Here is a 20,121-nt window from a genome sequence, read left to right as displayed (position 1 = left end):
TGTCAGGATATCTTATAAGGAAGCAAATATACCCCTATAATATATATGGGTGTTGAACACATTGCTCCTGTAATTATTCTCATTGCTTTATTTTGTATAATTGAGTTTTTGTATTGTAACATTGGCGTGTTATAAAGCTAAAGAAAACTTTTGGGCCAGTGTTTTCATGTTTCAGTTGATCAACATGTTGGCCTTTGCTTCCAGATACAGATTTGCATTTTTTGAGTTGATAGGGTTTGCATTCATATATGCCAAAGAGCTGGAGGCTAATTCTCGTGCATTCGATCGAATCACGAAATCGAGAAAAAGATCGAATTCAAAAATTTCTCGAGCCAAAAATAAAGTTATGTTATTCTGGGTATGTCGATTCCGAAATTTCCTGAGGCAAGGTGCCGACCGAGATGCTTCGAATGGTCGTGAGTGAATCAGCTATAAGACTGGCTCACGACCCACCCTTTGAGTGTTTCTAAAGAACAAAGCATATTCACCTTAGACACTTTTTCAATCGAGAGTGCGTCATTTCAGGATGTCTTGAAGTCTTAAAAACTGATGGAGAGAATCAACTAGCTGACTTCTTGACCAAGCCTTTCTTTAAGCCAAGATTGATGCGACTTTCCAAACAAGTTGGATTAAAATAGGAGACCGGATGTTAAGAAGAGATCTTTGTCTAACGATAATAGTACTCTTCTTTATCTGTGCGTTACCTAGCAACTTGTTTTGTTAATGTTCTGTTGAAATAAAACTTACTTTCACTACAAATATACGTACTAGTATTCTATCTTAAATCTATTACATTTCCTGTTCCCCTTAATTTCTTAAAGAATTTCACTTGTATTATTAACAATTATAAAGAAAGGGAACAATGGCAAAAGAATAAAGAGAATATTCTAGTAGTAACATGTCAACTGTCACTTGGGATGCGTTGCATTACATCTCATTGCTAGCAATATATATCGTCAGGTCGACCTCCACGTGGTTTCCCCTGGAAATAATCGTGCTAACTAACTTGCTTTTTCATTCTCACCCATCATCCCTCACTGTTGCCCCGCTAGCGTACACCGTTAGGGTCAGCGGAGATACCGTTCCATTATCATCCATTATAACCTTTACCATTTTTTACAATTACCATCCATTAAATGACAAAGAGTATACGATTGTTCCAAAGATTTTGGAATAGAAAATATGAAATGCATAATTCATATAGTGTGTTGCTCGTTATATTTATGACATTGCCAATGCGTTAAAGAGGGATAGACATATAAAAATGCATTTTCCTGTTGACTAATCCGTAGAAGTCAAATTTATCAAGATATGTTACTTGGTTTTTATTGACCGTATAACTCTACTAAATTCAGATATAATCTGTTTGCATATTTTCTACATAAATTGTGTCGAATATATAATCTAGTAATGTAAATGAACAAAAATTTTACATACACATTTTCTATGGATTGAGAAAAATAGCAACTGATCTTTCGTCCTTACTAATTATAATTGCATGAGAAAAAAAGGAGGGAACCATATGATTTACAGTTTTTATTTTATCATTCCTTCTATGTAATTCCTTATTCTTAGGCAATCATATATTCTTAGTCTCTGTCTCTTAATTTCTGTTTCTAATCTCTCTAATCTGTGATTCATATTCATATCTGTCTTCAGACAGTCTCTCTATTCTGTGTTTGATTTTATCTTTTGTATTTATTATTATTTAATACAATTATACCTATCGATTTATAATATTGAATAAGATATTTAAAAAAAAAACTGATCACCTATCTATAAAACTACCTAACATAATTTAGGTATACTTTAGTATATGTTTAAATTAATATAAAATGGTAAGTGTTTTTTATTTGTATTTCTTGTGTCTGAGAAAATTGATTTTATAATTCAGCATGTGTTATTTTAACCTACTTAGATTAAAATATTTGTACAATAGGTAAATTAATGAAATGTGTTTTTAGTTTACCTGAAAGAAGACGAACATGGTGGTTTTACACACCGCTTTTATACTTCTCTGTGATCGCACATTATAGCATTTGTATTTTTGTTTGTTTCGGGCTAGAGAGCTTACATGTATAATATGTACATACGTATTATACATGGAAAACAAATGAAATGTAACGAAAAACTAAGTATGTCTATTAGTTGTGTATTACCCATATTACAAGATCTGCTTAGTTTGGGGCTCATTAGATTTGCACTGTTTTTTATCACTTCATTTATATATAAAAATCACGAAAGTAAATATGTAGGAAACTTATCATCAACCATCTAGTATTAGATAAACAAGCTTAAAGTGAAATATGGATTGGCTGTTTTGTTAATGAAAAAAAAAGTTGTTGAAATTAAAAAAAAAAAAACATTAGTATTGCAAACAAGTCTATATAAAACTAGGGTTGACAAATTATTTAATTGCTTTGATTATGGATGACATCACTTTCTTGTTCCTCCCACTCCCTATGATCCCATGTTATCACTCTGTTCTCAATAAACATACTATTTATTCAACAATGGTAATGACTAAGAGAATTTAATACTTGAGGGATGATTAGCACTCTCCCTCTCATAACCAAATCCTAACTGTGATTGCCAACACACTTGCCAAGCGTGGTAACTACTAGAAAATCCCCCCTCATGGGATGTGTTGTAAGGCAAGTTGTAGAGGCTAAATAAAGGAAAGAAAATAATAATGAAATATCTATATGTTTACTGTAGGAGTACAAACCTCCTTATGAGGCTGTTAAAAGAATTATATATAAAAACTATTGTGACATTTATGACAAATGGATTACATTATAAACTTTTGCTATGAATCAATCTGTGTTTTAATATACGATAATACAACATTTCTGGCGACGAGATGTCGTTCGAAAAATTTCAATTCGATATATTTAACAATAAAAATGAAGATTGGGATTATTATATACAACGATTTGAGATCGAATTACAACTTCATGGACTTGATGGCGAAGAAACAGAAAACAAACGTAAAAAAATATTCCTCTCACGGATCGGACCAGCCGCCTTCAAGGTATTAGTGGACTATTTTCGGCCTATACCAGTAACAACAAAAACATATACAGAACTCAAAGATGTATTAAACGAATATTACGGAAAGAAAACATATGTTCTTTCAGAAAGAGTAACCTTCGCTACCAGATACCGGCAAACTAATGAAACTATTTCACAGTTTATCTTAGAACTTCGTTCACTAGCTGGATACTGTGAATTCGGAAATACCTTAGAGGAACGCATTAGAGATCAACTGGTAATAGGAATTAACAACACAATGTGGCAACAAGAACTTATCAAACAACATCCAACAAATAGTGCAAAGCTTACTGACATTATAGCTACGGCTAATAAATTAGAACAAGCAGAGATCCAAACGCAACGTCTATCGAATAGTTTTCAAACAAATACGGACCCACAAAACATCAATAAATTGAAAACAAGAAATTATCAAAAAACAAATGAAACTAATAATAACACAAAATGTATATTCTGTGGCAGAGACTTTCACAGAAATATGAACGACTGTCCCGCAAGAGGCAAACGATGTAGCGCCTGCGGGAAACAAAATCATTTCTCTTCAGTTTGTATAACTAGTGGACGGCTCAAAATAAAAAAAATTAGAAATACTAGACTTATAGCCACAAATAGTCATATGGAACAACAAAACAACAATGAAAACGAAAATTCTGATAATGAAAGTGTTCAGACATATGCCATTAGCCTTTATAACAAAGTCAGTAAAGTCATGATTCCAACTCTACTTAACAATAAAAATGTGGAAATGCTGTATGATCCAGGAGCAGTACATTCTGTAATTGGTGTAAAACTATGGAAGGCCATAGGATGTCCCAAATTGCAAAAATGTAAAAATCTGATTGCTTACACAGATGTACAAATTGAAACATTAGGAATGTGTCCTATAAAAGTCAAAGCCTTTAATGCGGAGAAAATATTGACAGCTTATGTTACTCAACAAAATGACATTCCGCTTTTTGGATTAAACTGGTGTATTAAATTTAAATTGCCAATGCCACCGGGTGCCAGACTTTGTAATATAAAAGATGGTTTACATCCAACAACAGAAAGAATCGAAGCCATAAAGAAAATGCCCCTTCCGACTAATACAACCGAACTTCGTGCCTTCTTAGGTTCGATAACCTATTATGGGCGTTTTATAAATAATTTACACATGCGATGCGCCCCACTTTACAGACACTTAGAAAAGAATGAAAGATGGGCGTGGACTGAAGATGACACAAACATAGTAAATGAATTAAAAAACATTCTAACATCCAGTGACACTCTCACTCATTATAACGGCAATGAACCCATCTATGTGAGTAGTGATGCTTCAGACAAAGGTGTGGGCGCAGTGCTATTCCACAAGATAAATAACGTAATGAAGCCAGTAGCATATGCATCGAGAACACTATCGGATATCGAGAAACGATATTCTACCATAGATAGAGAAGCGCTTGGAATAGTATACGCTGTAACAAAATTCCATCAATACTTGTATGGTAGAAAGTTCACCTTACTTACTGATCATAAACCTCTTGAAAGAATCTTCAGTCAAAACAGAGAAACACCCAAAATAGCGAGCAACCGCTTACTTAGATGGGCGATGATACTCAACAGTTATGAGTATATAATACAATACCAATCAGCGAAAGAAAACACTCCAGCAGATGCATTATCAAGGTTACCATTGACCAATAGCGATACATCTTTAGAAGAGAGAACTGGACTACCCAATTTTGCACATTTACTACATCTGAGACTCAGTAACATTCCTGTAACGAAAAAAGAGTTAAGAAATCAAACTACTAAAGACAGAACCCTTAATAAAATTAAACAGTATTTAACATCACACTGGCCAGAAAAGAAAGACCTAAACAACGAGTTTCATACTTATTTCGAAAAAAGAAATGAAATGTCTTTCGAAGACGGTATCGTTTTGTGGAATGGGAGGTTATGTATGCCGAACACACTCAAACAATCCATCCTAGAAATGTTGCATGATGGGCATAATGGTACAACTGCCATGCAATCATTAGCTCGCCTCCACGTCTACTGGCCAAATATTGATAGAGATATTCTAGCTTTCTCAAAAAGATGTAATCTTTGCCAACAATCTAGGAATAACACCAGTAAACCTCCGGCATATCCGTGGGGTATACCAGAAGAGCCTTGGCACAGACTGCATATAGATTATGCAGGCCCTATTTACGGACACATGTGGCTAATAGTCATAGATGATTATTCAAAGTGGTTAGAAGTCATGCCTATGAAGTCATCAACATCCAAAGCAACTATAGTAAAATTAGATAACATATTTGCTACATTCGGCGTACCACGATATATTGTTACCGATAATGGTCCTCAGTTCACGTCAGATGAATTCCACGATTATTGTAAGAAGATCGGCATTACACATATTAAAACGACACCATACCACCCCAAAACAAACGGACTAGCCGAACGCGCTGTGCGCACTTTTAAAGAAAGAATGTTAGCCAGCGACAGAAGCATTGACTTGTATCAACGTTTATATAGCTTTCTTCGAGGATATAGAAACACCCCTCGTCGGTCGACTAACCGTTCACCATATGAAATGATGTTCGGAAGACCCATGCGTACAACCCTCCATCTTTTAAAACCAAACGTAAAAGAAAACCTGGAAAAAGCTAGGTTGTATCAACAATTTAGACCTTCTACTAAAGTGGTAGTACCTCCAACATATAGCCCTGGAGATAAAGTATGGGTAAATAAAACAACCGGCAAAGGCTCTGATCCTGGTATAATTACAAAATGCAACGGACCTTACTCTTATATAGTAGAGATGGCGGATGGAATACATAGACGCAAACATTCTGATCAGTTGCGTCCGAGGAATAACGGTTCAAATGATAACGTGGAAGTAAAACCCTTTACCTATTACAAACGCAACGTTAACGAGAGCAATTGGAGCGGTGATTGGGGGCAACAACCTACGCCTGCAGCTTCCACCAGTAGACAACACCCTGATGGTTCGCGACAACAGCCTACAGAAACGGCCACCGCATCAACCTCCCGAGCAGAGCCTGAGCTTGGTGTATCGATACAGTCACCACCGCAGCGGCGTTCTGAGCGAAAGAGGAAACCACCTGTACGTTTCGGGTACTAGAGCCATTTCCAATGATGGAGGGGGAGTAAATGTAGGAGTACAAACCTCCTTATGAGGCTGTTAAAAGAATTATATATAAAAACTATTGTGACATTTATGACAAATGGATTACATTATAAACTTTTGCTATGAATCAATCTGTGTTTTAATATACGATAATACAACATTTACTATAGTTAATATTGAAAAAAATCAATGTAATTGAATTAATTGTGATTATGCAACAATGAAGGCTATCATTGTTACTACAATTTTCACTATCTGTTTGACTGTTCCTTAAAATATTCCATAAATGTGTTTCTAATTTTTAAGTTCTTTAACTAATAAAAAATCACCTATATTTGAGCTGAATTTTTTGTAAATGCCATTAATATGTTTAATTGTGTACACATTGTATTATAAATATTACAGGAGCCACCAACAACAGGGACCAGTTCCCCTGGGTTAATGGGTACAACTTCTTTACTGCCGCCACCCATTTTAAGTGGTTTACCTCCATCAATTCCACCAGCAGTTGCAATGCCTCCAGTGCCAGGACTGCCACCAAACATGACGGGGATACCACCGCCTATGGGGTTCCCTCCAATGTTACCACCTTTCTCAATGCCTCCACCAGGATTTCCAAGTTTTAAACCTGTAAGTTTTTATTTAATTATACCTATAACACACATGTACACTCGTTTTGAAAAAAAGCAGGCATTTTACAGTAAGATAAAATATTCAGCATTATAATTTTTTTTAAACTATTCAATAGGAATTAAAGCTTTGTAGAAGTAATATTTATAATTGCAGTTTTAATTATTGACAATACTGTTAAAGAATGATCCTTATATTGTGTGAGTTAAGAAATGGTGAGTCTATCTATATATGCTGTGAGACCAATTTTAAAGAAATGAGAGGTATAAGGTTTAGCTTGCAGACTATCAGAAAGTTTTGATGTTATACATTCTATATTGAAAGTGGCTTCAAAACACTGTATATTTTTTTGTATCACAAAAGTGGCAAACAAGAATACAGTTATTCTGATGGTAAATGGTGACTGTATCCTACGGACGTCTGCAGCACTTTAGAGGTCACATACATCTTTGTGTATACCACTGTATGTGTCTACCAAAAAAAGGTACTCAATTGCAAGCTTATAAATAATAGGATTATTGTGAATCATAATTATTGTGGTTCACAAAGTGCTTCCTTCAGTGTCGTTATCATAATAACATTTGAGTCCTGTGGTAAAATCATTTATCCTTTATCTAAAAAAGCTTAATGTTGTAGTTTAATTTTCATGTAATATATTACCAAGTAGATATGCATATTTATTAACACTGTTACAATTAATGTGTCTAGTTTTAGTTCTACTTGATAAATTACTGAAATTTTGTTAATTTATTTGTATAATTGGGATATGTTTTTGAGTAATACTCTAATTTTTAAATTGATATTTTTTTTTTATTAAATTATCCAATAACTGTTAAGTTCTTCCTATGCTAGTATGTGTAATAATATAATCAGTGGAAAACTCTTGGAATTTTTAAATTTACAAATTAAAAGTTTATACTCTTAGTAAATAACATTGACTTCGAATTTTTTTTGCATAGACTATTGTTTTTTTACTATTTTTTAAAATAACTGTTTTTTAAAAAAGTTTTAGTTAAATAATTTTCACATATTCTTTTCATTAATGAATAAAATAATAGAGGGAGACTTTGTACAAAAGTCGATTGCTTGGGTCGATTGACCTCTGTCTCATTCATGTTTCAACCGTGAAGCAGCTGTGTTTGCATGTCTGTTTTTCGGTTTGAAGGGTGGGATATGGCGTGAATTTACTGGGTACAGAGGAATAACACCTGAATCCTCAGCAAAGGCAACGCGCGGGGGGGGGGGGGGTATCATGGGCGAAACAGTATACTCTGTTATGTCCATGCTACTGCTCATGTCTATAGGCGACGGTTACCACTTTCCATCAGGTGGACCGTCAGCTTGTTTGCCATTCTAAGTTGTATAAAAAAAATAGTTCTCAAATTATTTATATTTCAGGAATTAAATGCTCCCGCTCCTGATATAGCTCCAATGGCCAATCAGAGCAGTCCTTGGTCAGAACACAAGGCTCCTGATGGTCGTACATATTATTACAATTCTGTTACCAAACAAAGTCTTTGGGAGAAACCGGATGATTTGAAAACACCTGCTGAAGTTAGTACTAGTTTAAATAATAGAACTTCTTTTAAATTCCATATATTAGAATTTAAAGGTTATATTCATGTAAAATAAAAATGTTTAATAATCTTAGTACATAAAAATTGGTAAGATTAACTTACTATACATTTGTAATACAGAACAATATCATTTGCAGTACAGAACTCTACACTAGTACCTACCAGTATGACATGAATATAATGATAGATAATATTACAGTATTATTTATTCTCATGGTGTGATTACCTTCGCACTAGCACTCATTGGAGACTGTATCGCTCTTGAAAATCTAAGCTTTATCAGTACCTAATGTTGCCACTATATTTTTAAATTGTAGAAACTTCTATCATCATGTGTATGGAAAGAGTATACAACAGATGCTGGAAGAGTTTATTATCACAATATAGAAACAAAGGAATCTAGTTGGGTGATCCCTAAAGAGCTTCAGGAGATCAAAGATAAAATAGCTGCTGAGGAAGTTGCACAGTGAGTATTATTTTCGTAACACACATACAGATAATATAGAAACAAGTTTATTTAAAAACAAAATAATTATACCTGATCATTATTATTTAGTTTTTTTCTTTTTCAATTCTAATTTCCTTGTTCAAGGTTTAAGTAATAACATTTTTAGAATGCTATTTTTATTTTTAACAAATTGTATTATGATAGTGACCCGGTTTCGCATGGGTATTATTTTTTTTGTTTAATAAAATACAGCCTATGTTACTCTCTGATAATGTAGCTTTTTATAGGTAAAAGAATTTTTAAATGATTTTATTATTTTTGAGTATATTTATTACAAACAAATTTCTTTTTTATAATGTTAGTTTAGAATAACTATTTAAAACTCATCTAAAATATATATTGATATTACAGAGCAGCTCTGAATGGTGACCTTCCGCCAGGTGAAGTGCCTCTACCGGGCTCTCCTGCCGTAGCGAGCTCGGGCGGCAGTTCTGCTTTAGATGAGGCTATGGCTAAAACATTAGCAGCTATTGATCCTACGCTTGCCAATTCCATCCCAATTCCAGAAGATAGTGAGTTGAAATTCTTTTTTTGTACTGTGTATTTGCTTGTAGTCTAATATTAATAAATTATTTAATATTTATTTGCAAATTTCATGGACAGTTGTACCTGAAGAAATAACAGCACCACCACAAGGCACTGTAACTGATGAAATTGAAAAACCACCTGAAACACAATATAAAGATAAGAAAGAAGCCATAGAAGCTTTCAAGGAGCTATTGAAAGATAAAGTAAGTAAAGTTCAAATCAAAATAAACAGTTAACCATTTTCATATTATTTTAATTTTGATACTATTTCACAATATAAATTGCTGAACCAAAGAGCAATTGTTGGGAAAACAAAATTTATCTGTAGAAACACAATCTCGCCTTTTATTTGCGAATTTAAATGTTCTAAGGAGGCAGATGTATTAATTTACGGAATATTTCAACTTTGTTGGTTTGTTTCATTATCAAGTGTTATCGCATTTTTTTTTATTCAGTATTAATTTCTTAAAGCTAATATTGAAAAAGTGAATAAACCAATTAAAAAAAAAATGTGAGATTACAACATGTACAAGTTTTATTAAAATTGGCTTGTGATGAATTCCATATTAATTAGTGCATGCTTTATCAAGTAAATCATGAAATATTTATATCCAGAACACCGCCTGAAATTGTATAAAGCTCAAGTGAGGTCACATATGGAATACTGTTCGCATTCAAAGTCGGGCAGCTCGAATTGTTAACGATTGGCGCCTTACTATTCGTCATGAAGAGTGCTCTGAGGAATTGTTCGGATTAATACCTGCTGCTGATTTTCACCATCGTATAACCTGCCATAAACTAAAATTTCATCCCAACCATCTGGACGAGTAGCGGTCCTCCACCGTGCGTTTTTCAAGGCACTTTGTTCCACGCACAACCATTCTTTGGATTGAACTTGCAGCATCAGTATTTCCGAACCGATACGACATCATAACCTTCAAGAAAAAAGCATATTCCCTTTTAAAAGGCCGGCAGCACACCTGCAATGCCGTTAGTGTTGTGGGTGATCATGGACGGCGATAATCACTTACCATCAGGTGAGCCGTATGCTGGTTTGCCCCCTGTGTTGTAAAAATAAAAATATACTTTCAGCTCTTTATTGCGTGGAATCGCATAAAATATAAAGGTCTTGATGAATTAATTTTAGTTTTTTTTGTCACTCGCATAATATATTTATGAATTATATAAAATACAAATACATATATTTTGCTATTTATATAGCTTTGATACACAAAAATTTTAAATGTATTTCATTGCAAAAATAATGACTTGTTTGATTTACATGTGTTTATGGCTACAATGCTCAATTAGTTTTGAGCCCATTTGGGACTCCTAATCATGAGTGGCTGTGACACGAGTAACTGAATCATCGTAACTCATGATTTCAACAAAAATACACGAGAATTAATCCAGTTATTATTTTTGCAATAAAAAATAATGTGTACTTGTGAATTTCTCTCTTGAGTTTTGTATCAATTAACCATGAATGACTAATATAATATGAATGAATGCTATAATAATGTATCAATTTCATCTAGAATGTACCATCAAATGCCACTTGGGAGCAGTGTGTCAAGATTATATCAAAAGATCCCCGATACGCAACTTTCAAGAAGCTCAATGAAAAAAAACAGGCTTTTAATGCCTACAAAACCCAAAAGCTAAAGGATGAAAGGGAGGAACAAAGGTAATATTCATGGTTTCATACCAAGGCCTCTTCCTAAACTGATACACTTAATACTTTTAAGTAATTTAAATACTTTTTTTTATGCAATTTAAAGTGGCAAACAGGCTGCTGGCCAGCCTGAGGGGTAACTGTCACTTATGGACATGCACAGTACAATGGATATGATAGAGTATACTGTAACACCCATAATATGCTTCATTTGTTGTCATTTCTGAGAACTAAGGTGCTATGTCTCTGTATTCAGTAATATCATTGCCATATCATACACTTGAAACTGAAACACAGCCATACAAACACAAATTTTCACTGCAAAAAATGAGACAGAGGTACCCAAGCAGATGACTTGTTGTCTGAGGGATCTAATAAATGCATAAAGTATCATCAAGTTATATTAATCACATTGACATGATTTAATACAGATTAAAGACCAAGAAAAACCGTGAAAATTTAGAAGAATTTCTGTTGACATGCGATAGAGTAACTTCCCTTACCAAATATTACAAATGTGAGGAGATGTTTGGTAATCTTGAGGTGAGTGAACGGGATATCTTTTATATCTAATTCCAAGAAATTAGTAATGCCCCTTAAAGAAGAAGTGTGGAGATCTGTATACTCCTCCTAAGATCGAGTATGATATGATAATCGAATTTCTAAATTTAATAGATCACATTTACGTTGATTTTTATTAATAATACATATATTTTTAAATATTAGAATCTTAAAGTGTTTAACAATACTCATATAAGCTGTGTATTTGTATGAATTAGGTAGACATTTAATTTATGAAATAACAAAATGCATATTTAAAACAAACCAAACGTAATTAATGATTATCTGTTACTATATAATAAACCATTCACTTTTCATCATTTATTATAACTACTAAATATATGTCTTGTAATTCTATAATATATGTATATTAGATTTGGCGGTGTGTTCCTGAATCTGACCGTAGAGATATATTTGAAGATAGCATATTTACAATTAGCAAACGGGAGAAGGAAGAAGCGAAAGCTTTGAAAAAACGGAACATGAAAATGTTGACACAAGTAAGTTGTAATTTTGAACCTTAATTAATATAGTAATAGTACCTATTATATCTAAGAAATAAATATATAATTTTAACGCGCATTTGTATATTATTATTGAATCCACGAGAGTATCGGTTTTACTTGGATATTTATCATATGACAGAAATAAATAAATAAGAATAAGACATGAAGGTTTAGATATAAAAATACATAAAGAAGAGATGTAATCATGGAAGAAGGTATACTTGGTTCTCTGCCTACTTCTGGAACTGGCGTGAAGGTAGAATAGTTGTTACTAAATTTACTAAGAAATACAACAGGATTAACCCTTTTTATTCATAAAAACTTGAAACGTCTAGTAAATATTTTTCAGCTATTGAAATACTTTGTCTGTTTCTTTGTGCTAAATTCTCAATTAAAAAAAAGCGATAAAACACTCTGAGAATTAAAATAGGTTAATATGTTTATGAATGGAATAATAACACTATTAGTATGTAAGTACATTGGTTATAAAATTAAATACGATTGTATAATCATTTGTTACGCTCAGGTATTAGAGAACATGAATGAAATTACTTATAGCAGCACTTGGAGTGAAGCGCAAGTTTTACTATTAGAAAATTCTGCCTTCAAAAATGATGTAAGTTTATTGGGAATGGATAAGGAAGACGCATTAATAGGTATGATTATCTATAATTTAATTTTTTTAAACAAACTTTATTAATACCGTTTAATTTTGTTACTAATAAGAAATTTCATTTTCAGTTTTTGAACAGCATATTAGAAATTTAGAAGCTGAATATCTACAGGAGAGAGAACAAATAAAAAAGCGAAATAAGCGGCAACAAAGAAAAAATAGAGACAATTTTTTGGTAAGAGATTCTCATTTTTAAATCTTTGCTTTTGTCATTTTACTGTAAGTTCTATTCTTCTGTCACGCTTATTTTGGTTAAACTTATGTATAGAACATTTATAAATTAGACAGACTGTTTATTGATAAAAAAAATTAAGTATATTTTTTTAATGCAAGTAGTTTTTATTTTTTGGTTCTAAAAAGAAAAAAAATAGTAAAATGAAACAGGTATGAGACTCACACCATTCATTAATAATAGTTTCTTAGAATCTTAAATACTTTATATTTTTATAGGAATACAAAACAGATCCATTAAACAACTTTCATTTTAGAATTTGTTCACAACCAATCTTATAACTGTTTACCACTACAATTATAGCCTCATAACAATATAAATTAATTTACAGAAGTTTGGTAAGAAAATTCAATTACTGTTTTATTATTCTTAATTTGTTAATGTCATCTATGTTTTAACTGACAAATATGTTATCTTTTACAGACTTTACTTGATAGTCTCCATGAAGAAGGCAAACTTACCTCTATGTCCTTATGGGTAGAATTATATCCGGTTATATCTGCAGACATTCGTTTCTCAGCCATGCTTGGTATGTATTGTTGAATAAGGTTACAGTTCCCTTTTTAATATTGTCCTATCTTTTATTATTGTTATTATTATCTATACTAAAATTATAAAGAAAAACGATTTGATCCGTTTGTTTGTTTGTAAAGACTAAACTCAAAAATTACTCAATTGATTTTAAAAATTCTTTCACCTATAGAAAGCTACATTATCAGCGGGTTATAGATTATTTTCGATATTAGCGTGCGGAGCTAGATCGGATCGCCAGTAATTTTTAAAAACACGTCTGTATTAATACATTGTATCATTACACCATTATTTACCAGAGGGAGACTTTGAACAAAAGTTGATTGCTTGGGTACCTCTGTCCCATTCGTGTTTCAACCGTGAAGCAGTTGTGTTTGCATGGCTGTGTTTCGGTTTGAAGGGTGGGATATGGCGTGAATTTACTGGGTACGGAGGAATAACACCTGAATCCTCAGGAATGGCAACGCATGGGGAGTATCATGGGCGAAACAGTATACTCTGTTATGTCCATGGTACTGCTCATGTCTATAGGCGACAGTTACCACTTTACATCAGGTGTGCCGTCAGCTTGTTTGCCATTCTAAGTTGTATAAAAAAAAAAAACACACCATTTAATGAAATATTCTCAGAGACATACTATTACTTTTTTTTTTTCACTTCTATGTACAGGTCAAAGCGGATCTACCCCATTAGATCTATTCAAGTTTTATGTAGAAAACTTAAAGGCTCGTTTCCATGACGAAAAGAAAGTAATTAAGGAGATATTGAAAGAGAAAGAGTTTGAAGTAAAACCTGATACAACATTCGAAGAGTTTGCTACGGTTGTGTGCGAGGACAGCAAATCGGCATCACTTGATGCTGGCAACGTTAAACTTACGTACAACTCACTTCTAGAGAAGGTTATTTCAATTTTATTTTGTTTCATATGAAAACAGTTTTTTTCAGCTTTATCCTATAGAATGAGTAGTAATGGTACACCGGAACGAAAATTCGCTGCATAGGTATAAAATAGTCTTAATTTTTACTATTATGAGTTTAACAGAATAAGAAATTGTAAGTAGATTTGGTAATGTACTGTTGATTTTTATGCATATTGTTGCCTTAATGATTTAATCAATTGTCTGGAAATTTCGTATACACACTATTTGGTATGAAGAAATGCGTATACTTATTACGCGAACAGAGTCGCAGACTTATCTAGTAAAAAATTGGATTATTAATTAAATTTACTATTTATTATATCCGAGTGTGTATTTTTATTATTCTGTTTTTTTTTTTTTTTTTTAAAATAGGCGGAAGCAAAGAATAAAGAAAAAATGAAAGAAGAGTCGAAGGCACAGAAAAAAATTGAGAGTGCTTTCAAATGGGCATTAACTGACGCCAATGTGGATCATCAACTGTCGTGGAGTGAGGTCAAGGAGAAATTGGATCTTACGGCGGCTGAGTTCGCGGCCGTTCCAAATGAGGAAGATCGTATTAGAATATACAAGGTAAGAACAGCAGAAAATCATTCAATGAAGAAGCAATATTAGTGCTTCTTTTATGATAGTCTTTTCTTTCTCGCTAATCCATATTATTAGTCTGTGGGTCGAAATAGAGTAGTTCCACTTGGTTAGATAATACCATTTTACCCATTTCCGGTTTCACGAGAAAATTTGCCTTGACATTGTGTGTAATTATGGTCAAAAATACATTTATATATACAATAGGAGCCACAGATAGCCCTCTATGTCAAGGCTGTTTTGACGTCGAAGAAACGGCTGCTTACGTATCCTCAGAATAGTGAGGTCACTCTGTGAGGTCTGTGAAAACTTCTAGAAGCTTCTGTATTTCTGGGTGGAGTTGAGCTGGCTATACTAGCCATGACTCATACGCAGAACGGCCCAAATGAGAAGCTAAGCGCGAAAAAGAGCCCTATTTAATGTAAATTATTTGCCATTCTAAGTTGTATGTATATATATATATATATATATATATACACATTACGCTCAAAAATACATAACGCTTTCATAAATTAAATACTGCTATAATTATTATTAGTGTATGTATGTGTATACTGGCTGTTTGGCTTTACACGGTTGTACTACTAATGAAGAAAATATATTTTTTTTTGTTTATTATCTTTCATACAATCCTTGTCCGGGTAATTATAAACAAAAAAAAATCATATAGGTGCATCCATTCTGCTGAAATGATCCGCTTATATACACTAGAGGAAAAAATTAAGGGATAAAAAATAATCCAATTTTTTTGAGGTTTTTCAAGCTTTTTGAGCTCGTTTGTTTAATTCGTATCTCGGCTATATATTGTCTTTTTTCAGTCATTTTTTTAGCTAATTCTCTAATAATATAGAAATTACCAATAGTATAAAAATCTTTGAATTATTTATTACTATTTGTTTGTTTATAAATACTATGTTGTAATAGGACTACCAACATGAACAAGAGGAGAGTTGCATGCATTATCATCATCCAAAACCACGAAAATCGAAGAGGTCCAAGAAGAAGAAGCGTTCACAAACGTTTTCTACATCATTGGTAAGTGCTAGCACTATTGTCATCTTTACCAACAATTTTGTTGTCATTATCAGACCATTTATTTTAGTAACTTCGTCTGCCTGCAGTGTTTCTTCTATTCTCGTAGAATCACTGGAATGTTAGAATTCTTATTTGTTACTATCAATAATATGAAAAATTATTGTGATTTAGTCGAAGTCGAGATCACCTTCCCCTTCACCGGCGGCACATTCTCCGTCGCCTGCACCCAGCCACGCTACTTGGTCCTCCGAGGAAGGCCGCAAGCACAAAAAATCCAAAAAGAAACACCGTAAACATTCTCCAGTTCCGGTAAGTACATGTCATTTTTTAATGGTAAAGTGATAGACACTTTTAAAGCTTTTGTAGTAAAAAACCAAACCAATTGTATATTGTATTGTCGCAGCAACATCAGTTTATTAATTTGTAAACCTATTGATGCAGTTTATTTTATATTTTTTTCTTTTTTTTTATAAAGTATTAATATTTGCATGCCTACATCGCTTAAGGCGATTAAACAGGTGCCAAATTTAATATTACGTGATCTTTGTTAATAATTTTAAGATTGTTTAATGCAAATAAACTAATTTTATTCATTTCATTCCATTCATTTCATTTTTAAAATGATTTTATAATTTTCAGTTTCTTGTATAGTTCAGGAATAAGCTATAGGCTAATAGGCTAAGATCATTGTCGTGCTAAAATCGACGTATACTTATATTACAATTACTTTATATACTATTATAGTCATGATGTAATGATCACATTTATAATTATTTTCATGTACCACCACAAATTTATGTATCACCATCTTAACAATTTTTGTCGTGATTCATTTGACAACTATTGAGATGAAAAAGTTGTGTTTGATTCTGATAAAAGCTATAAAACTAAATTACAGAAGAAATGTTTTGTCTCAAAATATAATTATGTTGAGTCTACTCTTATTAATTAAATTATTAAATCTATCAAAATTTAATGTTCATAATTAACCATTTCGATTTGTGTTATAATAGTAAAGGAAATTTCAAATAAAGTTTGGTTCGTAAATGTTTAAATTTTTTTTATTAATATAATAATGGCTGTCTATGTGGGAGGCCTATGTTTAGCAGTAGACCTAATATTATACTTATTTTGTTCAGCACTTTCATATCGATTTAACGTTACATGATTTATTTCAAGAAATCTCCAACACCAGAGGAAGGTGGTATATCGGACGAGGAACCTGTGCGACATAAGAGCAAAAAATCGAAACGTAGTGCACCCAGTAGTCCTGAAGCTGATCAAGAACACGAACATGCACACAAGCCAAAAAAAAAGAAGGAGAAAAAAGAGAAAAAGGAAAGGTATATATGGTTATAAAATTTATTTTAGTGTTTAGTAAATATAAGCAAAAGATTGGTTTAAAATAAACATTAAATCAAATTTTATTTTGTAAACAAATATCTATGAAAATTAAAACAGTGATTCATTTTTTTTTTATAATCTTTTATAAGTAACTAGCGACCCGTCCCGGCTTCGCACCGGTGGACATTTTTACAACATTTTACATTTTTATCTGTACCTACCTAGCTACCTATTTCATAGATGTGCCCGCCCCCACCTGCCCCTCTTCCGCACCTCTAAAATAGGTACGGATAACAAGTACAACGCGACAGCGTTATTTTTTCTATTTCTATGAATTATTAAATTCGTAATATTTATTGAATGGAATAACCGGTTTGAACAATATGTTTAAAAATATAAACAAAAAGCAGTAATTATCGCTGACAATTTGCGTTAATCGAAGCACGACCAAAATGAAATGACCGCATGAACTACGTAACAACATGCTTGTACTGTCAACATTGAAAAGTTTTAATTTTACAGCACAATCCCCATTTAAAAAAGAAAGTTTGAATTTGACACAAAAATCCCCATTAACAAAATGATCCGCCATTTATTGAATTTATTTGTTACAAAAAATGTGATAAATGAAGAACCACTCGACCGATTTTGTGCAAACTTCACATAAATCATCTACTAAATAGTCCGAACAAAGCCTAAACATTTGGTTTGGATAGGTAACTCAAGAACGGGCGTTCTTGAGTTATAAAATTACAACGAAAAGTGGCATTAATTTTTATATATATAGATAAAGATTTTGCAAATCTTGCTGCATGGATTCAATCAATGTCATTTTGTTTATGTCTAATGATCTAATTCTATTTAGTTTTCACGATGTCTTGAATACTTATTAAATTGTACTTGACCACTGGGTTGCAAAATTTACAGTGAAATGCTGTTATTTAACTGTGTTTACTTTGTACGATAGATTTGAATATATCTTTTTTGTAGGTCGACCGGATCGGCTGCATGGAGTGACGCCGAACTGGAGTCGCAGCGCGCTGCTCTGCTGGCTCAGCTGCACGAACACGAAGCCGACTGACGTTGCCTTCCTCACATACACATATTCAACAATTACCCGCGCCCTGGACAGCGAAAGATTTCACCCACACCCGTTCTCATGTTACCGGATATTGTTCATTTCAATTCTTCTACTTCACCCGTTCAAACAAACACAAATGAATGTGACAAAGAATATTATGTTACAGCTACAATATAATTAATATATGGATACAATGTCAAACGTATTTAAATGTAGAACATGTGTGTCTTAATGTAATATTACCAGACTGTATATACACTTATGATGGATATAGTTATTTTCTTACATCATCCACATCATATTAGCCGTTTTAATCCACTGCTGAACGTAGGCCTCTCTCATTTGAGGGGGGTTTTACTAGTTGCCATACTTGGCAGGCAGGTTGGTAGCCGCAGTCAGGCTTTTTGTGATGTTTTAAAATTAACGATGCCCATCCCTCAACATTATGTACACTTAGTCGCCTCTTACAATACCGACAGAAAAAGAAGGGAGAAGTTGCTCTCTTTAAATGCAGAAAACAGTGTTGTCCACATCTGTCTCTTTCTCTGCTTACTTCGTCTTTAGATATATTTTTTACAGAAGATTTTTATGTAAATCCTAATATGCGCATTGAACAAATTTGGATTACATATAACATATGCATATATGTTATATGTAATAATCCAAATTTCTTCAATTCAACCCTAAGAAGACAAATCTGCACATTCACCGTTTCATTTATTATTTTCGACTTAAATTGTAAAATGATTTACATACCACACTCAATAGAAAGTTTGATGGCAATGCAGAACAGAGATACCCACTAAGGAATTCCAGATTTTTTGCTTGAGATGGCAAAATTAATTTTTTTTTATTATATTAAAAATATTAGTTATAATTCTATATAGTTATAATAATATTTTTACTAAAATTACTGCTATGTTGCTATTGTTATATCATACATACTTTGTTATGTCCATGGTACTGCTCATGTCTATAGGCGACGGTTACCACTTTCCATCAGGTGGGCCGTCAGCTTGTTTGCCATTCTAAGTTGTATAAAAAAAAAATATTCCATTTAGAAACTACTTATATACGTTTTTGTTATTGTCGCAATTAGGAGATTGACATGGCTATTATGTTCGATATAAAATAATAAAATTAGCTTTTTGTGTATTGACTCAAATTTTTAACGAGCATATGTGCCTTGTTTATCCTGTAATTTAAGATCGTGAAGTAGTAAGATATGTGGACATAAATAAAAGTGTATGTTCCTTAATGGGCATGGTTAACAAAATATGTAAGTTTTTTAAATAATTATGTTACAAACTTAAAGGTATGAATTACACAAATATGTATAATAATTTATAATATATTAAGTTTTCAGATCATAATCGCAGTATTCTAATCACTGATAGAAACCGTGATATTGGCAAAATAGCTACTATATATAATAAATTATAGCTACTTGTTTGGATTTTATTTCAGGTCCTTCATAGCTTTGTTGGTCTATGTTAGTATTAGTTTATCAATGTTTGGCCTTCGGCAACGTTTAAATAGATAAATATA

The 20,121-nt window shown here is 32.6% G+C and overlaps 1 protein-coding gene across 1 annotated transcript; it reads left to right on the top strand.

The window, feature by feature from the left end:
• Positions 1-1,643: 1,643 nt before the first annotated feature.
• On the top strand, positions 1,644-20,022 carry LOC113512409 (pre-mRNA-processing factor 40 homolog A). Its single transcript, XM_026896291.3, has 18 exons — positions 1,644-1,838; positions 6,596-6,820; positions 8,219-8,374; positions 8,715-8,863; positions 9,257-9,417; positions 9,509-9,636; positions 10,972-11,120; positions 11,540-11,651; positions 12,044-12,169; positions 12,702-12,831; positions 12,917-13,023; positions 13,504-13,609; positions 14,281-14,510; positions 14,904-15,101; positions 16,038-16,148; positions 16,320-16,457; positions 17,328-17,491; positions 18,483-20,022. The coding sequence occupies exons 1-18, from the start codon at positions 1,836-1,838 to the stop codon at positions 18,571-18,573; spliced, it is 2,484 nt and encodes an 827-aa protein (XP_026752092.2). The 5' UTR covers positions 1,644-1,835; the 3' UTR covers positions 18,574-20,022.
• Positions 20,023-20,121: the final 99 nt, after the last annotated feature.

This window comes from Galleria mellonella, unplaced genomic scaffold, assembly GCF_026898425.1.
Source record: "Galleria mellonella isolate WM207_F2 unplaced genomic scaffold, CSIRO_AGI_GalMel_v1 utg64, whole genome shotgun sequence".
In the NCBI taxonomy this organism is placed as follows: Eukaryota; Metazoa; Arthropoda; class Insecta; order Lepidoptera; family Pyralidae; genus Galleria; species Galleria mellonella.
This window is presented reverse-complemented; position numbering and strand designations above follow the sequence as displayed.

Excerpts from the sequence above, each read along its gene's own strand:
- LOC113512409 (XM_026896291.3), top strand. Across the intron at positions 16,149-16,319 it reads AAACGTTTTCTACATCATTG|TCGAAGTCGAGATCACCTTC; the intron begins GTAAGTGCTAGC and ends ATTGTGATTTAG. Across the intron at positions 17,492-18,482 it reads AAAAAAGAGAAAAAGGAAAG|GTCGACCGGATCGGCTGCAT; the intron begins GTATATATGGTT and ends TCTTTTTTGTAG.